Source organism: Mus musculus, chromosome 4, assembly GCF_000001635.26.
Source record: "Mus musculus strain C57BL/6J chromosome 4, GRCm38.p6 C57BL/6J".
Lineage (NCBI taxonomy): Eukaryota > Metazoa > Chordata > Mammalia > Rodentia > Muridae > Mus > Mus musculus.
The window spans coordinates 155,704,815-155,722,659 of record NC_000070.6 but is presented as its reverse complement, the minus strand read 5'-3'; the positions used below and the strand labels follow the sequence as shown (position 1 = coordinate 155,722,659).

Here is a 17,845-nt window from a genome sequence, read left to right as displayed (position 1 = left end):
TAGGACAGCTAAAGATACACAGAAAAACCCTGTCTCAAAAACAAAACAACAACACTCACAAATAAATATTAAATAAATCTGGGGAGGAAAAAAGAGCTGCTAACTAGATGAAAATAGAGACACAACTGAAAATCACTGTCAGGGTTGGCCTGCTAGGCTGGCACCACACGCTACCAAAGGGAACATGGCCGTGACATGTGACAACAGCATGGTTAGTGGGAAACCATGACTACTGTGTTTGCATAGCAGGCACACTCCCAGGAGGAAGAAATATGGTGACTGCCCATGATTCCCATCCTACACTCAACAAAAGCAAGATAAACATAAGCTTCACTTGAAAGTAGAGATTAGTAAAACCTTCAAAAATCAAGTCTCATGGCTCTTGTGTTTATCAATGGTCTTCAGCGAGAGGACTGTATTAAAGTCACTTTTGCATCATGATCAAATATCTGGAAGAAAAAAAACAGTTTGGCAAAGATACTTGGCTCATAGTTTGCGATGTCATTCAATCTCAAGGAGGAGGTATTGCGAGGTAGGGTGACTTATGTTAGGAAGCAGAGAAAGAGGAATGCAGGAAGGGACTAGCCTAAGATATAATCCCAATGGGCTGGAGGTGACTCAGCAGTTAAGAGAAAGAGCTGCTTTTAAGAGGATTTGGACTTGACTCTCAGCACCCACAGGGTGGCTCACAATAGTCCGTTAACTCCAGTTCCAGAAGATTTGGCATGCTCTCCTAAACCCCCTCAGGCGCCAGGTACACACATGATGCACAGACATAGATCCCAGCAAAACACTCATACATGCAACAATATGGTGGCTCACAACCATCTATACTGGGATCTGGTGCCCTCTTCTGGCATGCAGGTGTATATGCAGAGAGAGCACTCTTAAAAAGCTAAATTGGCTAAACGAGGAAAATACCTAATTAAAAAAAAAATTCTAAAAAAAAAAAAAAAAAAAAAAAGCTGGCCGGGTGGTGGTGGCACACACCTTTAATCCCAGCACTCGGGAGGCAGAGGCAGGCAGATTTCTGAGGTCGTGGCCAGCCTGGTCTACATAGTGAGTTCCAGGACAGCCAGGGTCACACAGTAAAACCCTGTCTTAAAAAAACTAAAAAAAAAAAAGAAAAGAAAATTCATAGAAAAAATTTAAAAGGTATGCTGTCTATGACCTACTTCTTCTAATGGCCCACTGAGACCCACAAAGGTTAGGCGAGAATCATTTCCAGTTGTCCTGACTTTAACTTGGCATGTCCACGCACCACTATTCATACAAACAATAACATTTTAAATAGGAAAAAAGGGACACTCTCACAGACATACCCAGAGCTACGTTTTTACTAATCTCCTAGATGTGTCTCATCCAATCAATGACAAGAATAACTATCAGAAGGCCAATTCTGGTTCATTTTTTATCTCAGAAACCATTTTTCAAGGAAAAAGAATGTACAGTAATAAAAGACTGAGGATGAACACTAAATAACATGGATAGCTAAAATATATTCTAAACTCAAAAGGTGACTGCAAGATCCCAAAGATAAATCCAAGCATACTAGAGAGAGCAGATTTACAGGTCCACTTTTCAACATATATGCAAGTTTCAGGAAGAGTAGTAACTACGCCCTGTAGTGTCTTATGAACAGTTCATGGCCTCCGCATTAGCAGTGGGAGCAGAGGCAGCAAGAGCAGGGCGTGCTTCCCGGCGAGCGTTTGTGCTGACCCACTTCCTTAATCTCTTGATAGTTCACTGGTAAGACCGACCATTCCCCATGAACAAAAATCAACTCATATCACCAACGTTGTTCCAGGTACATCTGACACTGATAAACAGAACTAATGGGCTCCTCTTAATGAAATTAAAAAACAACAAAAAACAAAACCACCTAAATGAAGATTTAAGACAGGGTCTTGCTTATTTCACACAGGCTGGCCTTAAACTCGACCTGAACCTTCTAAATACTGGGAAAATAGGTTATGTGACACTATGTCTACCACTTTCTTTCATTTTTGTTTTTTGGTTTTTCAAGACAGGGTTTCTCTGTGTGGCCCTGGCTGTCCTGGAACTCACTCTGTAGACCAGGCTGGCCTCGAACTCAGAAATCCACCTGTCTCTGCCTCCTGAGTGGTGGGATTAAAGGCGAGCGCCACCACTGCCTGGCTCTTTCATTTTTAAGAAAGGGAAATCGTCTGGTATCCAGGCAGACCCTGCATTGGCAAGCGCCTCCTGGTCATCCTCCTGTCTCACTGCACAGAGCAGCTTAGATGGTGGTACATGACCACCATATCTGGTTTCAAAGACAGAATCTGTAGAAATCAGGTGAACTGAGAATTCCTATCACTGATCTAGGCATCTGCATGTTTCTTTTTTAACTATTATGTTTGCTGCCCGAGTGCTAGGATTTCAGGTGGCTGCTACTCTGCTCAGCTTGTATGTTTTAATTCACTTACCAGATGTCATCACGTGCCACATATGAAGAAACTGAGGTCCTAGCTACACAGAGAATAGAAAACATGGCAGAGTAATCGCTTTGGCAGCACATACACTAAAACTGGAATGGTACAGATTAGCATGGTCCCTGTGCAAGGATGACATGCAAATCCATGAACCGTTCCATATTTTTTAGCCTGCCTCTGGATCCTGTTCCCCTAACTGGGTCACCTTGTCTGGCCTCAGTGGGAGAGGATGTGTTTGGGGGTTGTGGGGGTGATACCCAGAGGGGGGCTCCCTTCTCAGAGGAGAAAGGGAGAGGGTACTGGGAGAATGGGGGGGGGGGGAGTTGATATTGAGATATTAAGTGAATAAATAAAATTTAAAAAAAAAGTATGTCAGAGGTGGTCTAGGGCCCCCCAGTCCTAATCAAGTATCTTTTCCTCCTTGAAAATATAGAGTGCTTTCACCTTTGAGTTACATCTTAAAATATTCTTTTAGCTTTCTACTATAAAAGTATGGCTCTTATGTAAAGGGACACTTGCAGGGACACTTCCTACTGACTAAGGAACACTATCAGAGTTATTTCCAAAGCGAGGAATCACTCCTTTCCCAATTCCCTGTGATGGTCTGCCCTGGAACAAATGGGTATCCCATATAGTGATCCTACCTCTATCCCCAACCCCTTCATATAATCTCAACAATGCTCTCATCTAATGTGGCTTAATGCCACTGTCTAGTAAATTCCCTGGAAGAGACCTCCTTTGGGACAAGGATAATACTGAAAATACAGAAAAGCATTAAGTACATTGTTATGCCTCATTCTGGCCCCACCTAGACCAATATACTTCCTACACCAAGTAAATAAGTAATAAGCTTCCTGAGGGCCAACCAAGAGGTGAGCCGCCTCGAGGGATGTCAACAGGCAAATACTCAAGACTTATCACCAAGCTACCAACATGGCTACAGCTCCCCTGCCTGCCACTCCTGTCCCCAACACATTAAAAGCTCATACATGTAGTTCCTTTCTGTATAGTCTGCACATATTAAGAGGGAGCCACTGACAGTTAAACCATCACCCTATAAAAAAATATACCACTCCTAGATGCTGGCCTCCATTCCTTCTAGAGCTGCCTAAATAGCTGAAGCCTAATCCTGGTGCTTGTAAAACATATTAAGAGCGACCCTGTCCAGAAACTGGGAAGTCTGTTGGTTTCAATATTAAAATTTATTTTATAATAAAGAGAATATTAACATGTGCATTACTGCATGTTTAATCCTGTCACAGAATACAAGAGTATCAAAAATAGGGCTGGTGAGATGGCTCAGGGGGTAAGAGCACCCGACTGCTCTTCCAAAGGTCCGAAGTTCAAATCCCAGCAACCACATGGTGGCTCACAACCACCTGTAACAGAGATCTGATGCCCTCTTCTGGTGCGTCTGAAGACAGCTACAGTCTACTTACATATAATAAATAAATAAATCTTTAAAAAAAAAAAAAAAAAAAAAAAAGAGTATCAAAAATAAACAGTACTGGGCTGATGAGATGGCTCAGCGGTTAAGAGCACCGAATGCTCTTCCAATGGTCCTGAGTTCAAATCCCAACAACCACATGGTGGCTCACAACCATCCATAATGAAATCTGATACGGTCTTCTGGAGTGTCTGAAGGCAGCTACAAGTGTACGTACATATAATAAGTAAATAAATAAATATTTTAAAAATTAAAAAAAAAAAAAAAACAGTACTAACTGCAAAGGCAGATAAGACCCGGGCATGGTAATGCATGCCTTTAATCCTAACAGAGGCCAGCCTGTTCTACATAGCAAGTTCTAGGACAAACAGAGCTGCATAAGAGATCCTATCTTGAAAACAATCAAAAAAGTTTTCAAGGCCAGTCTGGTCTATAGAATGAGTCCCAGGACAGCAGTGCTACCTGGGGAAACCCAGTCTTGAAAAAAATTAAAAAAAAAAAAAAAAAAGAAAAAAGAAAGAAAAAACCCTCAACTTTTTCCTAGAGCCAAGGAAAAACACCAAGCCCCCAAAATCAGAGTCTCTGAGACTTTACGGTACTCCGTCCCTGTGACTCTAAGGGAAAGGAGTATATCACATTTACCAAAGAGGCTCGCTCCAGGAAGAAGCTGTTGTGAGATGCACCCCTCACCCCAAACTTAGGAGTTCTTTGGGAAAGGACGTGAGACTATAACACCCGGCTCCACCCAACATTCAGAGGAATACTAAACACCCCTCCCCCCAATTTAGGCTCCTGGCCTTCTGAGTGGGGTGAAGTGTCAGAAGTACTCTCTTATCCCAGGGTGGGTTCAGTGTCACTGTGGTACAGGCCACAGGCACGCTACAACCTTAAACACTCCCAACTGTACCCCAAAAGGCAAGTAAGGCTAACAGGAAACACCTGTGTTTCTGACCCAATGTCCGCGCTTACCATTGTTCAACTGCAGCCTGCAGCTGAGGGAGGACTGGGATGTGACTACAAGGATTTACATTTTGTTAGAAGGTATTTGGACACTTTAAGCTACCTAATTCCTGTTTGAACTTATATAAACATTTTTGGTTTATTATATTCTTCTTTCTTGAGAAAGTCTCAAGATCATCCCACTTCAACTTCCTGAGTTCTGAGTGCGACCTGTGCGGTAATACGCAGAGCTTGCTCTTTTCCTCGAGGCCAAGCCTCCCAGTTCCCCAGGTTAGCCGTGAGCTCCTGGATCCAGTGCTTCAGCTTCTAGAGTAGCTAGGACTCTACACTAGCTTAAAGTGTCGTTTATATTAAAAGGAGTAAGACTATAACCTCAGACTCTGGGGAAGCAGTGCCAGGGTAACATGTTTATGGTTGACCGGTGCTACAGTTTTGTCAAGGCCAGCTTGGGCAATGTAGTGAAACCGCTGCCTAAAAACTTAAAAAGTGAAGCTAACAAGTGACCCCAGCAGCCAGGAGGTGGAGCAGAAGAGAGAAGTGGATCTAAAATGGAGGCTAGCTTTGTCTATACATATTGTTACAAGCCAGCCAGGGATACATAGTGGGAACATGTCTCTAAAAACAGAAAGTTTGTATAAGAAATGACTCAATGGCCGGGTGTGGTGGTGCACGCCTTTAATCCCAGCACTCGGGAGGCAGAGGCAGGCTCAAGGCTAGCCTGTGAGTTCCGGGACAGCAAGGGCTATACAGAGAAACCCTGTCTCGAAAAAAATCAAAAACAAACAAACAAAAAAAAGAGGATGTATAAAACCAGAGGCAGGCAGATTTCTGAGTTCGAGGCCACCAGCCTGGTCTACAGAGTGAGTTCCAGGACAGCCGGGGCTACACAGAGAAACCCTGTCTCAAAAAAACAAAACAAAACCCAGAGGTCTGATCTCTAAAAGTCCAAGTTGTTTGATGCACACATTTGGCCTCTATGCACAGGCTAAGCTTATGAACATGGGAAATTTCAAGTGAGATGACCTGCTCATTAAACCTGAAGCACTGATTAGCTTAACCATTATACGATGTGTGGTATGGAGAACTGACGTTAAAATACCCCTGTCTTTCCCCACAAGTGTCCAGTACAAAATTCAGCCTGTTTTACTTCTTCTTGAAGTTCTCTCAGAATACTGTTTTTTCATGCTTCTGTTTGGTAAACACAGCAACGTTTTGTGACAGGGTCTTGGTCTATAGCCCAAGCTAGCCTCAAACTTGCAGCCCAGGCTGGCATCAAACTTGCAGCAATCTCCCTGCCTCAGCCACCCAAAGGCTGAGATTATAGGCATGAGCCACTAACCCAGCTAATATATTTCCAGGAGCTGCAGTAATGTCAAACCGCCTTACCAATGGTTCCATGTGCACGCACCTTTGTAAAGGGAGCAGCTAGGCGGCCTACCGTGTGATGCAGTTTCTATTTACTCAGCCATGCACTGCCGTGTAACAACAGAGCAGGGCCTTCTGACTATCACATCCAGCAGGCTTTACGTGTGTGGCTGCCTCTAGAGCAGCGCTTCAACCGCAACCTTCCTGATGCTGCCTTTAATATGGTTCCTTATGTTCTGGTGACTACCGACCAAACATTATTTTCTTGCTATTTTATTACTGTAATTTTGCTATTGTTATGAGTCAAAATGTAAATATCTGTGTTTTCCAATGGTTTTAGACAATCCCTGTAAAAGGGCTGTTTGACACCCCCAAAGGAGTCCCAACCACAGGCTGAGAAGCACTGCTCTAGCCTCTCCAGGGCAGGAGGAAAGAAACTGAATGCTCCACTGGGCTAGTGTCCCATGTCTGTAGTCCCAGCACATAGGAGGCAGAGGCATGAGGGTCTGTGAGTTCAAGGTCAGCCTGGTCTACAGAGTGAATCTCAGGCTAGCCAGGGTCACATAGTGAGGCTCTATCTCAAACTTACAAAAGAAAGAAAGAAAAGAAAAGAAAAAGGAAGAAAAAAAAAGGAGGAAACTGAAAAACTGACTTCTTATAAATAAAAAAGGACTGACGTAGGCACCACTGGCCTATACGCCAGAACACATTTGCAGGTCCTGTTTCTCCTAAAACACAGCCTGCAGGGTGGGGGATCAGAGTGACACCAGTCACACATCACACCCACCAGATGACCTCTCTGCTTCTCTAAGGGTCAGCCATGGGATACAGTTCTTTGTCTTTCCTGAGGAGGTCATTGTACATCTGGTCATATGTGGTTTTGAAGTCATAAACATTGGGCTTGTCAGGTGCTGGTCCTGGGAGCTTCACATGAGTTCCTGTTCCAAAGGAGCGGACACTGAAACCTCGCTTGCTGGAAGACACAAAGAAGAAAAAACATCACAGTTGGATTAAAACATACAGTTCTTAGCCAAAGGACATAAATCAAAAATGAACAGCCTACTTTTCTTTTAATAATTTATCAATTAATTAATTAATGTATCTATTTATTTATGTATGTGTCTCTAGTTCTATCATGTAGGTTCTAGAGAAAGATCTCAGGTTATCAAACTTGGTAGCAAGTGCCTTTATCAGCTGAGCCATCTCGCCAACTCTCTTTTAGGGGGACACAATGGCCCAATGGGTAAATTTCCTTGCTGTGTAGGCCTGATGACTTTCAATTCCTGGAACTAACATTGTAAGTTGTCCTCTGGCTCTCAAACACATAGTGTCCCCACATTCACTGTACGTGCTTCCATATACACCATACACACAAAATAAGGTTTAAAGAAATTAAAACAAGGGCTGGAGAGATGGCTCAGAGGGTAAGGGCACTGTCTGCTCTTCCAGAGGTCCTGAGTTCAATTCCCAGCAACCACATGGTGGCTGACAACCATCTGCAATGAGATCTGGCACCCTCTTCTGGCCCACAGGCACACATGCAGGCAGAACACTGTATACATAATAAATAAATAAATATTTTAAAAAAGAAATTAAAACAGTAAAAACAACGAAAGTGAACCTTAAGTATTAAGAACATGCTTTAAGTTTTTACTTTTTAGTGCACATGTAGGTTTTCACGGATGTGTGCACATTTGTGCGTGTGAAAGCCACCACACTGTCCTCCTCAGCGCCCCCTCCACCTTTTTTTTTTTTTTTTTAGAAGACAGTAGTTCAATTCCTCTAGAATGGCTGGCCAATGAGCTGCAGGAATCCACCTGTGCTCTCAACCAAAGTACCTGCCCTAGTGCTAGGGACACACACACATACACACCCACATACACACCCACATACACACCCACACACCCCCACATACACACCCACATACACACCCACCCGACTTTTAAGTGGATGCTGGAAATCTGCACCTTAGATCATCATGTTTACAGAGCAGGCACTTGAAAGAATGAGCATCTCCCAACCTGTTTGTTTGTTTGTCTATCGAGGCTTGGTCTTTCCAAACCAATCAGGCTGCGCTTGAACTCGAGACCCTCCTGCTTTAGTCTCCAGTGTTGACTTTAGTCCTATGCCACCACACCAAACCTACATTTTAAAATTGTTAACTGAATGTTAAAACCATTTTTTTTTAAATTCTGTAACAAGCCGGGTGGTGGCGGCGCACGCCTTTAATCCCACTTGGGAGGCAGAGACAGGCGAATTTCAGAGTTCGAGGCCAGCCTGGTCTACAAAGTGAGTTCCAGGACAGCCAGGGCTATACAGAGAAACAATATTTCAAAAAAACAAAAACAAAAACAAAAAAATTCTGTAACAAGTTACATGAATTCAATCAGAAGAGAATTGGTATTGCAAAGCTAAATGTAGGAAATTCTAGCTGTTCAATGCTGTTACTCCAAACTCAAAATGCTGACTGACTGAAATTTAGAACACTGTAGTCACCTGACCAACACCTTAGCAAGGAAGACTTAAGTATACAAGCTGGGTCCTGCAGGGACAAATAGTCACAACAGCTGCAGTGACTTTCATGGAACCCAGCAGGGTGCAGATTTTGATAAACCAGAGAAAATGCAAAGAGTTACAGACCAACCTAATTAGACCCTACAAGCCATATCTGCATCAAGAGAAAAGCACCTCAAAACAGACATGTCCGTGTTTAACCAGGGACCTACCACTGTCTGTCACAACAGGTTACATTTACAAGAAGTTAATTTAGAATAGAACTTGGGTTTTATTTTGTTGTGGTTGTGGTTTTTTGAGACAGATCTCACCATGTAGTTCTAGCTGTACTGGAACTCATTATGTAGACCAGGCTGGCCTTTAACTCAGATCCACCTACCTCTTGCCTCCTAACTGTTGGGATTTAAGGCATGTGCCACAAAGCTCAACTGACTCCGGCCATGGTGGCGCATGCCTTTAATCTCAGCACTCGAGAGGCAGAGGCAGGCAGATTTCTGAGTTCGAGGCCAGCCTGGTCTACAAAGTGAGTTCCAGGACAGCCAGGGCTACACAGAGAAACCCTGTCTCGGAAAAAGCAAAAAACAAACAACAACAAAACAAAGCTCAACTGACTTGGGTTCTTTTAAACTTAACAAAAGTAGAATCCTTAAAATTTCGTTTTTTAAAAATGGGGGGCTGGAGAGATGGTTCAGTGACTAAGAGCACTGGCTGCTTTTCCTGAGGTCCAGAATTCAATTTCCACATGGTGGCTCGCAACCATCTATAATGAGATTTGATGCCCTCTACTTGTATGCAACCATACAGACAGACAGAACACTCATGTACATAAAACAAATAAATCTTTAAAAATGTTTTTTTAGATTTATTTACTTTATGTGTATGGGTGTTTTGCCTACATGATGTCTATGGTCAGAATAGAACATTGGATTCCCCTATAACTGGAGTTGCCGATGATTGCACACCATCATGTGGATGCTGGAAACCAAACTCTAAACTTAGGTCCTCTAAAATTAGCAAATACTCCTAACCACTGAGCTACCCCTCCAGCTCCCAAAATGCAACTCATAGCGGACTCCACCCCCCCCCGCCCCCCCCCCCACTTTTGGCTTTCTGAAACAGGATCTCACTATGTAGTCTTTGCTGGCCTCGAACTCAGAAATCCACCTGCCTTTGCCTCCCAAGTGCTAGGATTAAAAGCGTTGTGCCACCACGCCCTGCAGTCTTGAAACTCTTTAATAGGCCAGGCTGGCCTTGAGCTCACAGAAATCTAACAGCCTTTGATTTCTTAACTCTGAGATTAAAGGCTGGTATCACCATGCCTAGCTCAATCGTTATGATTTTATAAAAGTATCACTCTGGTACGGCTTTTCTGTATTTTTGCTATTGTTTTCAGACAGGGTCTCAGTATGTAACCCAAGCTGACCTGGAATTCACTATATTTATCTGGCTAGCCTTGAAGCCAACACACGCAATTCTGTTTTCATTGTTGTTCATTTAATTGTAACTCAGTACATTCAGAATTATCTAAAACGTCTTTGACTGTCACTACTGGGTAAGCATGCTGTTCAACGTCCTGATATGTGCAGGACAGGAGCTTATTTAGACTCATCCATCCAGACCCAAATGCTAAAAGAAACATGACTCATAACCCCACAGAAGGGACAATTAACATGAACGTAGAATTAAGAAAGTGACCTGTACATCTAACAATATTTTATTTCATGTGTAAGAGGAAAACAAAATGTGCAGGTACTAGTTTTCAACTATTCCATTTAAGAGTTCAAAGTGAAAAAGGAAGTGATGAAGACCTATTCCACCATCATTTGATGTTAAGTCCGGAGGACCATAAATCTGAGGCTGTACTGGACAAAAGTCTATATTGAGACCTTAAAAAGTAATGATGGAAATAAATATGACAGTAAAGAAGAGTAAGGAAAACTGAAAGCTCAGGCTTGTTTTTGAGTTATTTCTTACAGAGTCAGGAACAAATAGGGAAGGACCAATCAGACAAGTTCACTGCTCTATCTTGAGGATGTCATATGGTAGCATGCTGCAGGTATAAAGGAAATGACTGGGACTGTGAACAGACAGCAGCACAACGACGTGAACTAGGATAGATAGATTTCTCAGTGCAGCTAGACACAAGGCTGCTCAGCCAGCATTTACAGTAGATGAGTTCACACCTATGTGGATAAAACCACCTACACCTGCAAACCCAGAACCTCACTTCCAGAAGCTCAAACATAGAAAGGGGGAGGGGGACACACAAAAGACATTCAAAGTGTTGCCTGTGACCAAAAAGGCCATTTGTTATAAGCCACTTGGTTATAAGTTTATGCAGAATCCTTTGAAGTTCTATATCATCATCTCCAAAACAGGAGCATAATTAATTAATAAAAGAGAACTGGTACCAGGCAACACAGTCCTAGATCAGAACACACATCACTTACAAAGAGTCACAAAGGCAGACATATAAAAGATAATTCTAGCTAGGTTCTGTGGTATGCACCTTTAACCCTAGCCCTTGGGAGGTAGAGACAGGCAGATAGATTCCTGAGTTTGAGGACAGCCTGTTCAACAGAGCTTGTTCCAGGAAAGAGAAACCTCGTCAAAAAATTAAAAAATATGTTATATACATATATTTTTATATATACATATACATACATATATACACATATGTACAAGCACACACACACATATATTATATATATAATATGTACACACAAATATGGTTATATTTTATTAGATTCTAAAAAAAAACAAATATATACAAATATATATATTTGGTTTCTGTGTCCTGGAGCTAGCTCTGTGGGACACCTCAGCTGAGGCCACTAAGGTTAATAAAACGCTGAGTCAGTTCCCCTGTTTCTAGAATGTCCAAGCTGTACAACCAGGCCCCCCAGAGTATGACAAAAGGAATACAACCTAAAGCAGAGAATCATCATTAAGTCCTAAATCCGCATACACCCAAACTATGAAACCTGAAACACAAAATCTCCAATGTTCCAACAAATAGTGAGTAGGAAAGCAACAAAGCCAGCTGTTGTTTATAACTGCAAAGGCTACACAAGCAAACTGGGACATGTGACAGGAAATTGAAACACAATGCCTTCCTGAGAGGGTCAAGGCATTTGCTTACCAACCAGGATAATATACAATAAAAGAACTACTTTTTAGGGAAACACGAACAAGAATGAGGTGTGGTGGCAGGGGTCCAAAGAAACACAATCCGGTTAGGGCATCTGCTTGCCTCTCTGCTGCTTTACAGTTCAATTACTCGCCCTAATTACAAGACTTCACCCTCCATGAGCTTGCTCTGCATGAGTGCTGGGATTAGGGATCACAAGACAGACTTGCCTCTTCAAGCCAACGAGTGTTTTAAAAACAGAACAAGTATAGGGGCTGAAGAGATGGCTTTGCAGTTAAGAATATTTGTTCTTGCTGGGCAGTGGTGGTGCACACAAATTTGTAAAAGGAAGATCATACTACAAAAATTGACTGGTAGCAATGCCCAGAAAGAAGGGACGATCATCTCTGAAAAGAGCAAATCTTAAAAGATCCTACATGTTACAAAAACTGCACAGTAAAGCATTGTAACAGGAACTGAGAATTATACAGACTTGAAAATATCTGCAATGAGTCCTGTGTCTGAAGTGATAAGAAGCCATTGTGTTATTAGCTAAGTAAGGCTCTCCGGTGTGGATCAGGAGTAGGCTCTGCTCTGAATCCTGGCATGTTCTTCACAGGCATGAATGAGGTGAAAGATCTCAAGTTTTACAACCAAAGCTACTTGTGACCAAGTGTGAATAAGCTGGGTATTCAAAAAGTCACCTTAAGTGAGTCAAACCAAGAAAGAGCTGAGACCACTTTTCCCAAAAGGTCCCTTCCTCCATTGCCTAAAATCTACACTAGAGGGATTACCAGAATATTTTAACAAAGTAAAAAGCTAGAGCCAGGCGGTGGTGGTGGTGGTGCACACCTTTAATCCCAGCACCTGGGAGGCAGAGGCAGGCAGATTTCTGAGTTCAAGGCCAGCCTGGTCTACAGAGTGAGTTCCAGGACAGCCAGGGCTACACAGAGAAACCCTGTCTCGGAAAAAAGGCCGGATGCATAAGGCTCGTTTCTTTTCGGTCATTTCCCTGAAGCACTTTAAGTGAGATACAGAGAGAGCCCCTTTGGCTCAGGCCTGAAGTCTCAGCTTCTCAGAAGGCTAAAAGGCAGGGGAAGCAACCTGACCTCAGGGTTCTGAGACTAGTCTAGGAATCCCAAAAAACCAAGTAAGGTAGGAGACAAGAGTCACTCTAAATGCACATAACATCCTCATTATACAACCAAGCAGGTCCCCAAGAACACTGGAGAGTGCATGGTAGACATGGCCACAATCCCCAGAAGGTTCTAAGGCCGATGCTGCATTTTCCACAGGGAGCGTTCTCCATTTTAATCTGTCTACATTCTTACAAGCCCATCATCCCCCAAACAACCTGCCCTCGCCTTGATGAGACTGCAAGCCCAAGAGCTGCCTGCATGGTGAGCCCATCACATTAGGAAGTGCCTCCCCTCCCCCAACTTTCTGAACTATTACTTTTAAGCATCTTAATTAAAACTAAATTGCAATGCAGGTCCCCCCCCCCAAAAAAAAAGCTGTTCCCAAGTGGCAAAAAGGCTAATTAGCAACAGAAGCTCTGCTTTCTTTGAAACTTCTGAAACTGGCATAACAGCCCATCTTGTATGGTGACAATCTGCTTCTTCTTACATAAAGGCAGTGAATGCTATAAAAATACTCCTGACAACCAACAGCTTTGCCTGAAGGGCAACTATTCTGTCTAAAAATAAATGTCTTTCACACCTATCAAAAATCTATTAGTGAATTCTTTGTAGAAAATGCTACATTAAAGGCAAACAAAACTGTTTCACTATTGTACCAAAGATGGAAAGTAAAATGGTAAAATGCCAAAGGAAATGTCCCAAAAGCTAGCACAGGTTCTGGTTTTCTCCTACCACTTAATGTTCGGCAGTCATAAATGGGATTTTAAACTATGATTTTAGCAGAGCACTGAAATCCTGAATCCACTGCTTCTAAAAACAAGTCCATCTCAAAACAGGAAGTACTAGGGCTGGACAGATGGCTCAGTGTTAAGAACACTGGCTGCTCTTGCAGAGGTCCTGAGTTCAGGCCCCAGCAATCACATGGTGGCTCATGACCAACTGTAACGGGGTCCAATGCCCTCTTCTGCTGTGTCTAAAGACAGCTACATTGTATTCATATACATTAAATAAGTAAATAAGTCTGAAACAAAGAGAGGAAGGAAGAGGGGAGGGGAGGGGAGGGGAGAGGAAAGAGAAGAGAGGGGGGGGGGGAAGAAATTGGGGTTTGAGCTTCCAAGTTTAAATCTTTAAATACGACAAACCAACAAACAAATAACTGGCCATGGTGGTGTTTGGCTAATCTTAGCATGGAGACAGCAGAAACTTAAGAGTTTGCTGTCAGCCAGTGTGTCTAATTGGTAAGCTCCAGATACATTTGAGACTTTGTCTCAAAGCATGATTGAGAGCAGCAGGAGGCTAACTAACTCTGGCCTCCACACCCCCACACTACAGGTACACACACAGGCAAGATGAACTTAAACAGCTTTAAGAAAAATATTCTCAGAGGCACTCATCAGACCATCTCTCCTAAGCTTGTTTCTCCTACTCTGGGACTTACACATACTCAGCTAGGCCTCACACCTGCTTGCCTATCACAAGTCTATCTCTGTCTCTTACTTTTAGATGGGGTCCCATGTAGCCCAGGCTGGCCTGGAACTCTCAACTCTCTATGTAATAACTACAACAAAGGCCGGACGTGGTGGCGCACGCCTTTAATCCCAGCACTTGGGAGGCAGAGGCAGGCGGATTTTTTTTTTGGGGGGGGGGGGAGACAGGGTTTCTCTGTATAGCCCTGGCAGTCCTGGAACTCACTCTGTAGACCAGGCTGGCCAGGAACTCAGAGATCCACCTGCCCCCGCCTCCCGAGTGCTGGGATTAAAGGCGTGTGCCACCACGCCCAGCGGCAGGCGGATTTCTGAGTTCGAGGCCAGCCTGGTCTACAGAGTGAGTTCCAGGATGAGATTCTTTACAGCCATTGATTTTTGTCATTGTTCTTCTTTAGTCAAGTAGAATCAGAAGATTCTAACTTAAGTGACAACTTCCTTGTGCTGTATAAAAGTCTTTGCACAGGTTCTGGTTACTATTTTAGCATAAATTCCTGGAAATGGCATCACTGAACAAATGGTAGGCATATTTCACATTCTTACAGTTTTTAAGGGTGTTTTCCAGAGTACTGCATATTTATACATTTCCCGTTGCCTCTCAGTCTCAAGAAAGAATCTTTCTTTTTTTTAAACCCCAAAACAGAAAAATAGTAAGTATACTTCAAGAAGGCAATAGGCAGTGGTGGAGCACACCTCTGATCCCAGCGCTTGGAGGCAGAGGCAGATGGATCTTTGAGTTTAAGGTCAGCCTGGACTACTCATTAACCTCACATTTGTTCATTAAACATGAATTAGTATATTTAAATTCAACATGTAAATATGAAAGAGGAAAAAAGAGCAGAGAACTGTGTATTACATTTACAACCCTACCATGGGAAGCTGAGGCAGTAAAGCCAAAACACAAGTTCAACGGGAGCCTGAGCTACAGTGTGAGATGAGCCCAAAAAGGGTGTGGGGTGGGGGAAGGATGCTGGAAGATGGGTCAGTATTGAGGCAGAGCTTGCCACAGGAACCTAAGTTTGAGTCCCAAGACTCAGGAGAGAACCTGTCTAAAAGTAGGTAGATTGAATTACTGAGGATAACACAAACCAAAGTTCTATCTCCAGGTACAAATGTAAAAATACCTAAAACTATTAAGTCCACAGTATCTCAACAAGAGCAGGGTATAGAGTGTTTTTTAGACCTGTAGGTGTATGTGTGTATTGATAACTCACAAAGGCAGGGCATGGCATCATATCCTAGTGATCCTCTCACTGAGGCAAGATGAATTTTAGTTCAAGGATACAATCTGAAGTAGGATATCGACCCCACTTTTTTTTTTTTTTGAGATGGTGTCTTACAGTCCAGGCTAGCTTTATACATTGTAGCGCCTACTGCTTAATTTCAAAGCACATCACCATCTATAAAACAAACAAAACTAAGTAAAGGCTATGCCCTATGTCAATAACCGCTTTAAGGCTCAAACCACCTTTTCACAGGGGTCACCTAAAACCATCAAAAAACATACTTATATTTACACTACAATTCATAAAAGCAGAACTGCATTATAAAGTAGCAACAAAAATAATTTTATTGTTGGGGGGGGTCACTGCAAAATGAGGACTATATTAAATGGTCGCAGCATTAGGAAGGTTGAGAACTACTGGTCTATGTACTAAGCATTACAAAGAATGAAACTTTAGAATTTGAGATAATAGGCAACTAACACTCTGGGTGACTAAGAAAACACAAGACAGTGCTTGGTATGGTGGCAAACTCCTATTAGTAATAACAACACAAGGGAGGCAGGTGAAAAGTGAGTTCAAAACCAGCAGCACACCTCTAATTGCAGTAGCTGCGAGACAGAGGCAGGCAATTCTCTGAGTCTGAGACCGACCAGGTATACAGAGTGAGTTCCAGGACAGCCAGAACTACACAGAGACCCTGTTTTGAGGGTTAAAAAAAAAACAAAAAAAACCCGAAATTGCCAAAAAATAATATTTAAAAAAGTTTTAAAAGTTCACAAACAGTTAACTCTGGGGGAAAAAAGACATTTCTACTGCACTAAGTTGAAATGTACAAACCCCCATTTTAACTGTAATACAATGCATCAGTTTCTCATTTTGTCAAGAGATTTTTTTTTTTAAGATAAAATACTATCAAAGATGAATGCCCTACTAGAAACTGGTGAATTCGTGAAGAAATATGAGGAGGTCCCACTGAACCAAATGAATTCGTGTGCTCCAGAAATTACTGACTAAAGTTATGGGGCTGAGAGGGGTGGTGGCTGGTGCATGAGACTTGCAAACGAAGACAGCAATAAACAGTCCCTGACGTTAACACCTCAGATCACTGTTGTTGCTTCCAGACTCGTTCCATCTTGATGTGACGTGTGGAGAGCTTTCCAAGGTGGCCGGACGACACATATACGGGAAAGATAAACACCAGGCACCCTTCGCAGCACGGAAAGACCTTGGCCTACCCCGTGATACTGCCCGGTCGTCCAGCACCCAGAGGGCCCCAGCTGTCGTGTGGCCACCTCTAGGGTTTACGGGGATGCCTACACTACCGAGGGTGTCGCGCGCACGGACCCCACTGAGGGCTCGCTGAGCGTGGAAGCCGGGCGTGGCCCGACCTCCGCGGCCCAGTCAGTACAGGGTCGGGGTCTGGACAAGAATCTGTGGGAAAGAGGAGGGAGGGGCGGAGGGCAGGTGGAGCTTGCACTACCTGAGGATGTTGTGTGCTTCCATGCTCCGATTCTGGTTACTCGAGCACACCACCGCCACCCGCAGCGGCGATGACGGCATGGCACCGACCGAACTACCCACTGCTCTCGCTACGGAGCTCCCACCTAGAAGCCGGCTTCCGCGCGAGGAAGATGGCGGTAACCGGAAATCTGCGACACGGAAGTGAACGCAACGCAACGCAACGCAACGCGTGGGGAGGCCGACGGTGCTCTCCTGGGCTCGTACTGCAGCCGGCGCGGGAGGGCGACCGGCCGACGCCGAATCAGCCTGAGAGCAGCCGAGGCCGGCGGTCGTGGACCACCTTCGCCGGCGCGTGACGTCACAGGACCTGCGCCGGCAACTGGAGCGGTGTGAGCCGCGCCTGCGTCCTAATGTACCGTCGCCTCGGATGACGCGCTAGGCGCGGCGCTTGCGCAATACTGAAAACTTCAGTGGGACGGGCGTTGGGGCGGGTCCGGGGAGTCTCAAGTCCTTTCCGCGGCTTCTCTTGGTGTGGTTGGGACGTTTTTCATTCCGGTTTCCTCCAGGTGGTCACTCTGCCAATTTCATAGATGCACTGGGCTCCAGCACTTGGTTTGTGCCCTATCTCTATCACGAGTACCTTCCTCAGAGTCACTGGACTTCTAG

At 43.8% G+C, this 17,845-nt stretch overlaps 1 protein-coding gene and 1 non-coding gene across 2 annotated transcripts in view; one reads left to right on the top strand and one right to left on the bottom strand.

Annotated features, from left to right (window-relative positions):
• The window catches only part of Ssu72 (Ssu72 RNA polymerase II CTD phosphatase homolog (yeast)), a 29,065-nt gene extending 11,220 nt beyond the window's left edge, over positions 1 to 17,845 (bottom strand). The window contains exons 1-2 of the mRNA NM_026899.3: positions 17,199 to 17,845; positions 7,055 to 7,198 (exon numbers count right to left, since the gene is read on the bottom strand). Of these exons, the coding sequence (NP_081175.2) occupies positions 7,055 to 7,198; positions 17,199 to 17,278 (224 nt within the window). The 5' untranslated portion in view covers positions 17,279 to 17,845. The remainder of the gene's footprint in view (positions 1 to 7,054; positions 7,199 to 17,198) is intronic.
• Gm22573 lies at positions 2,519 to 2,620 on the top strand. Its single transcript, XR_003955440.1, has one exon. It is a non-coding gene; the product is annotated as a U6 spliceosomal RNA (small nuclear RNA).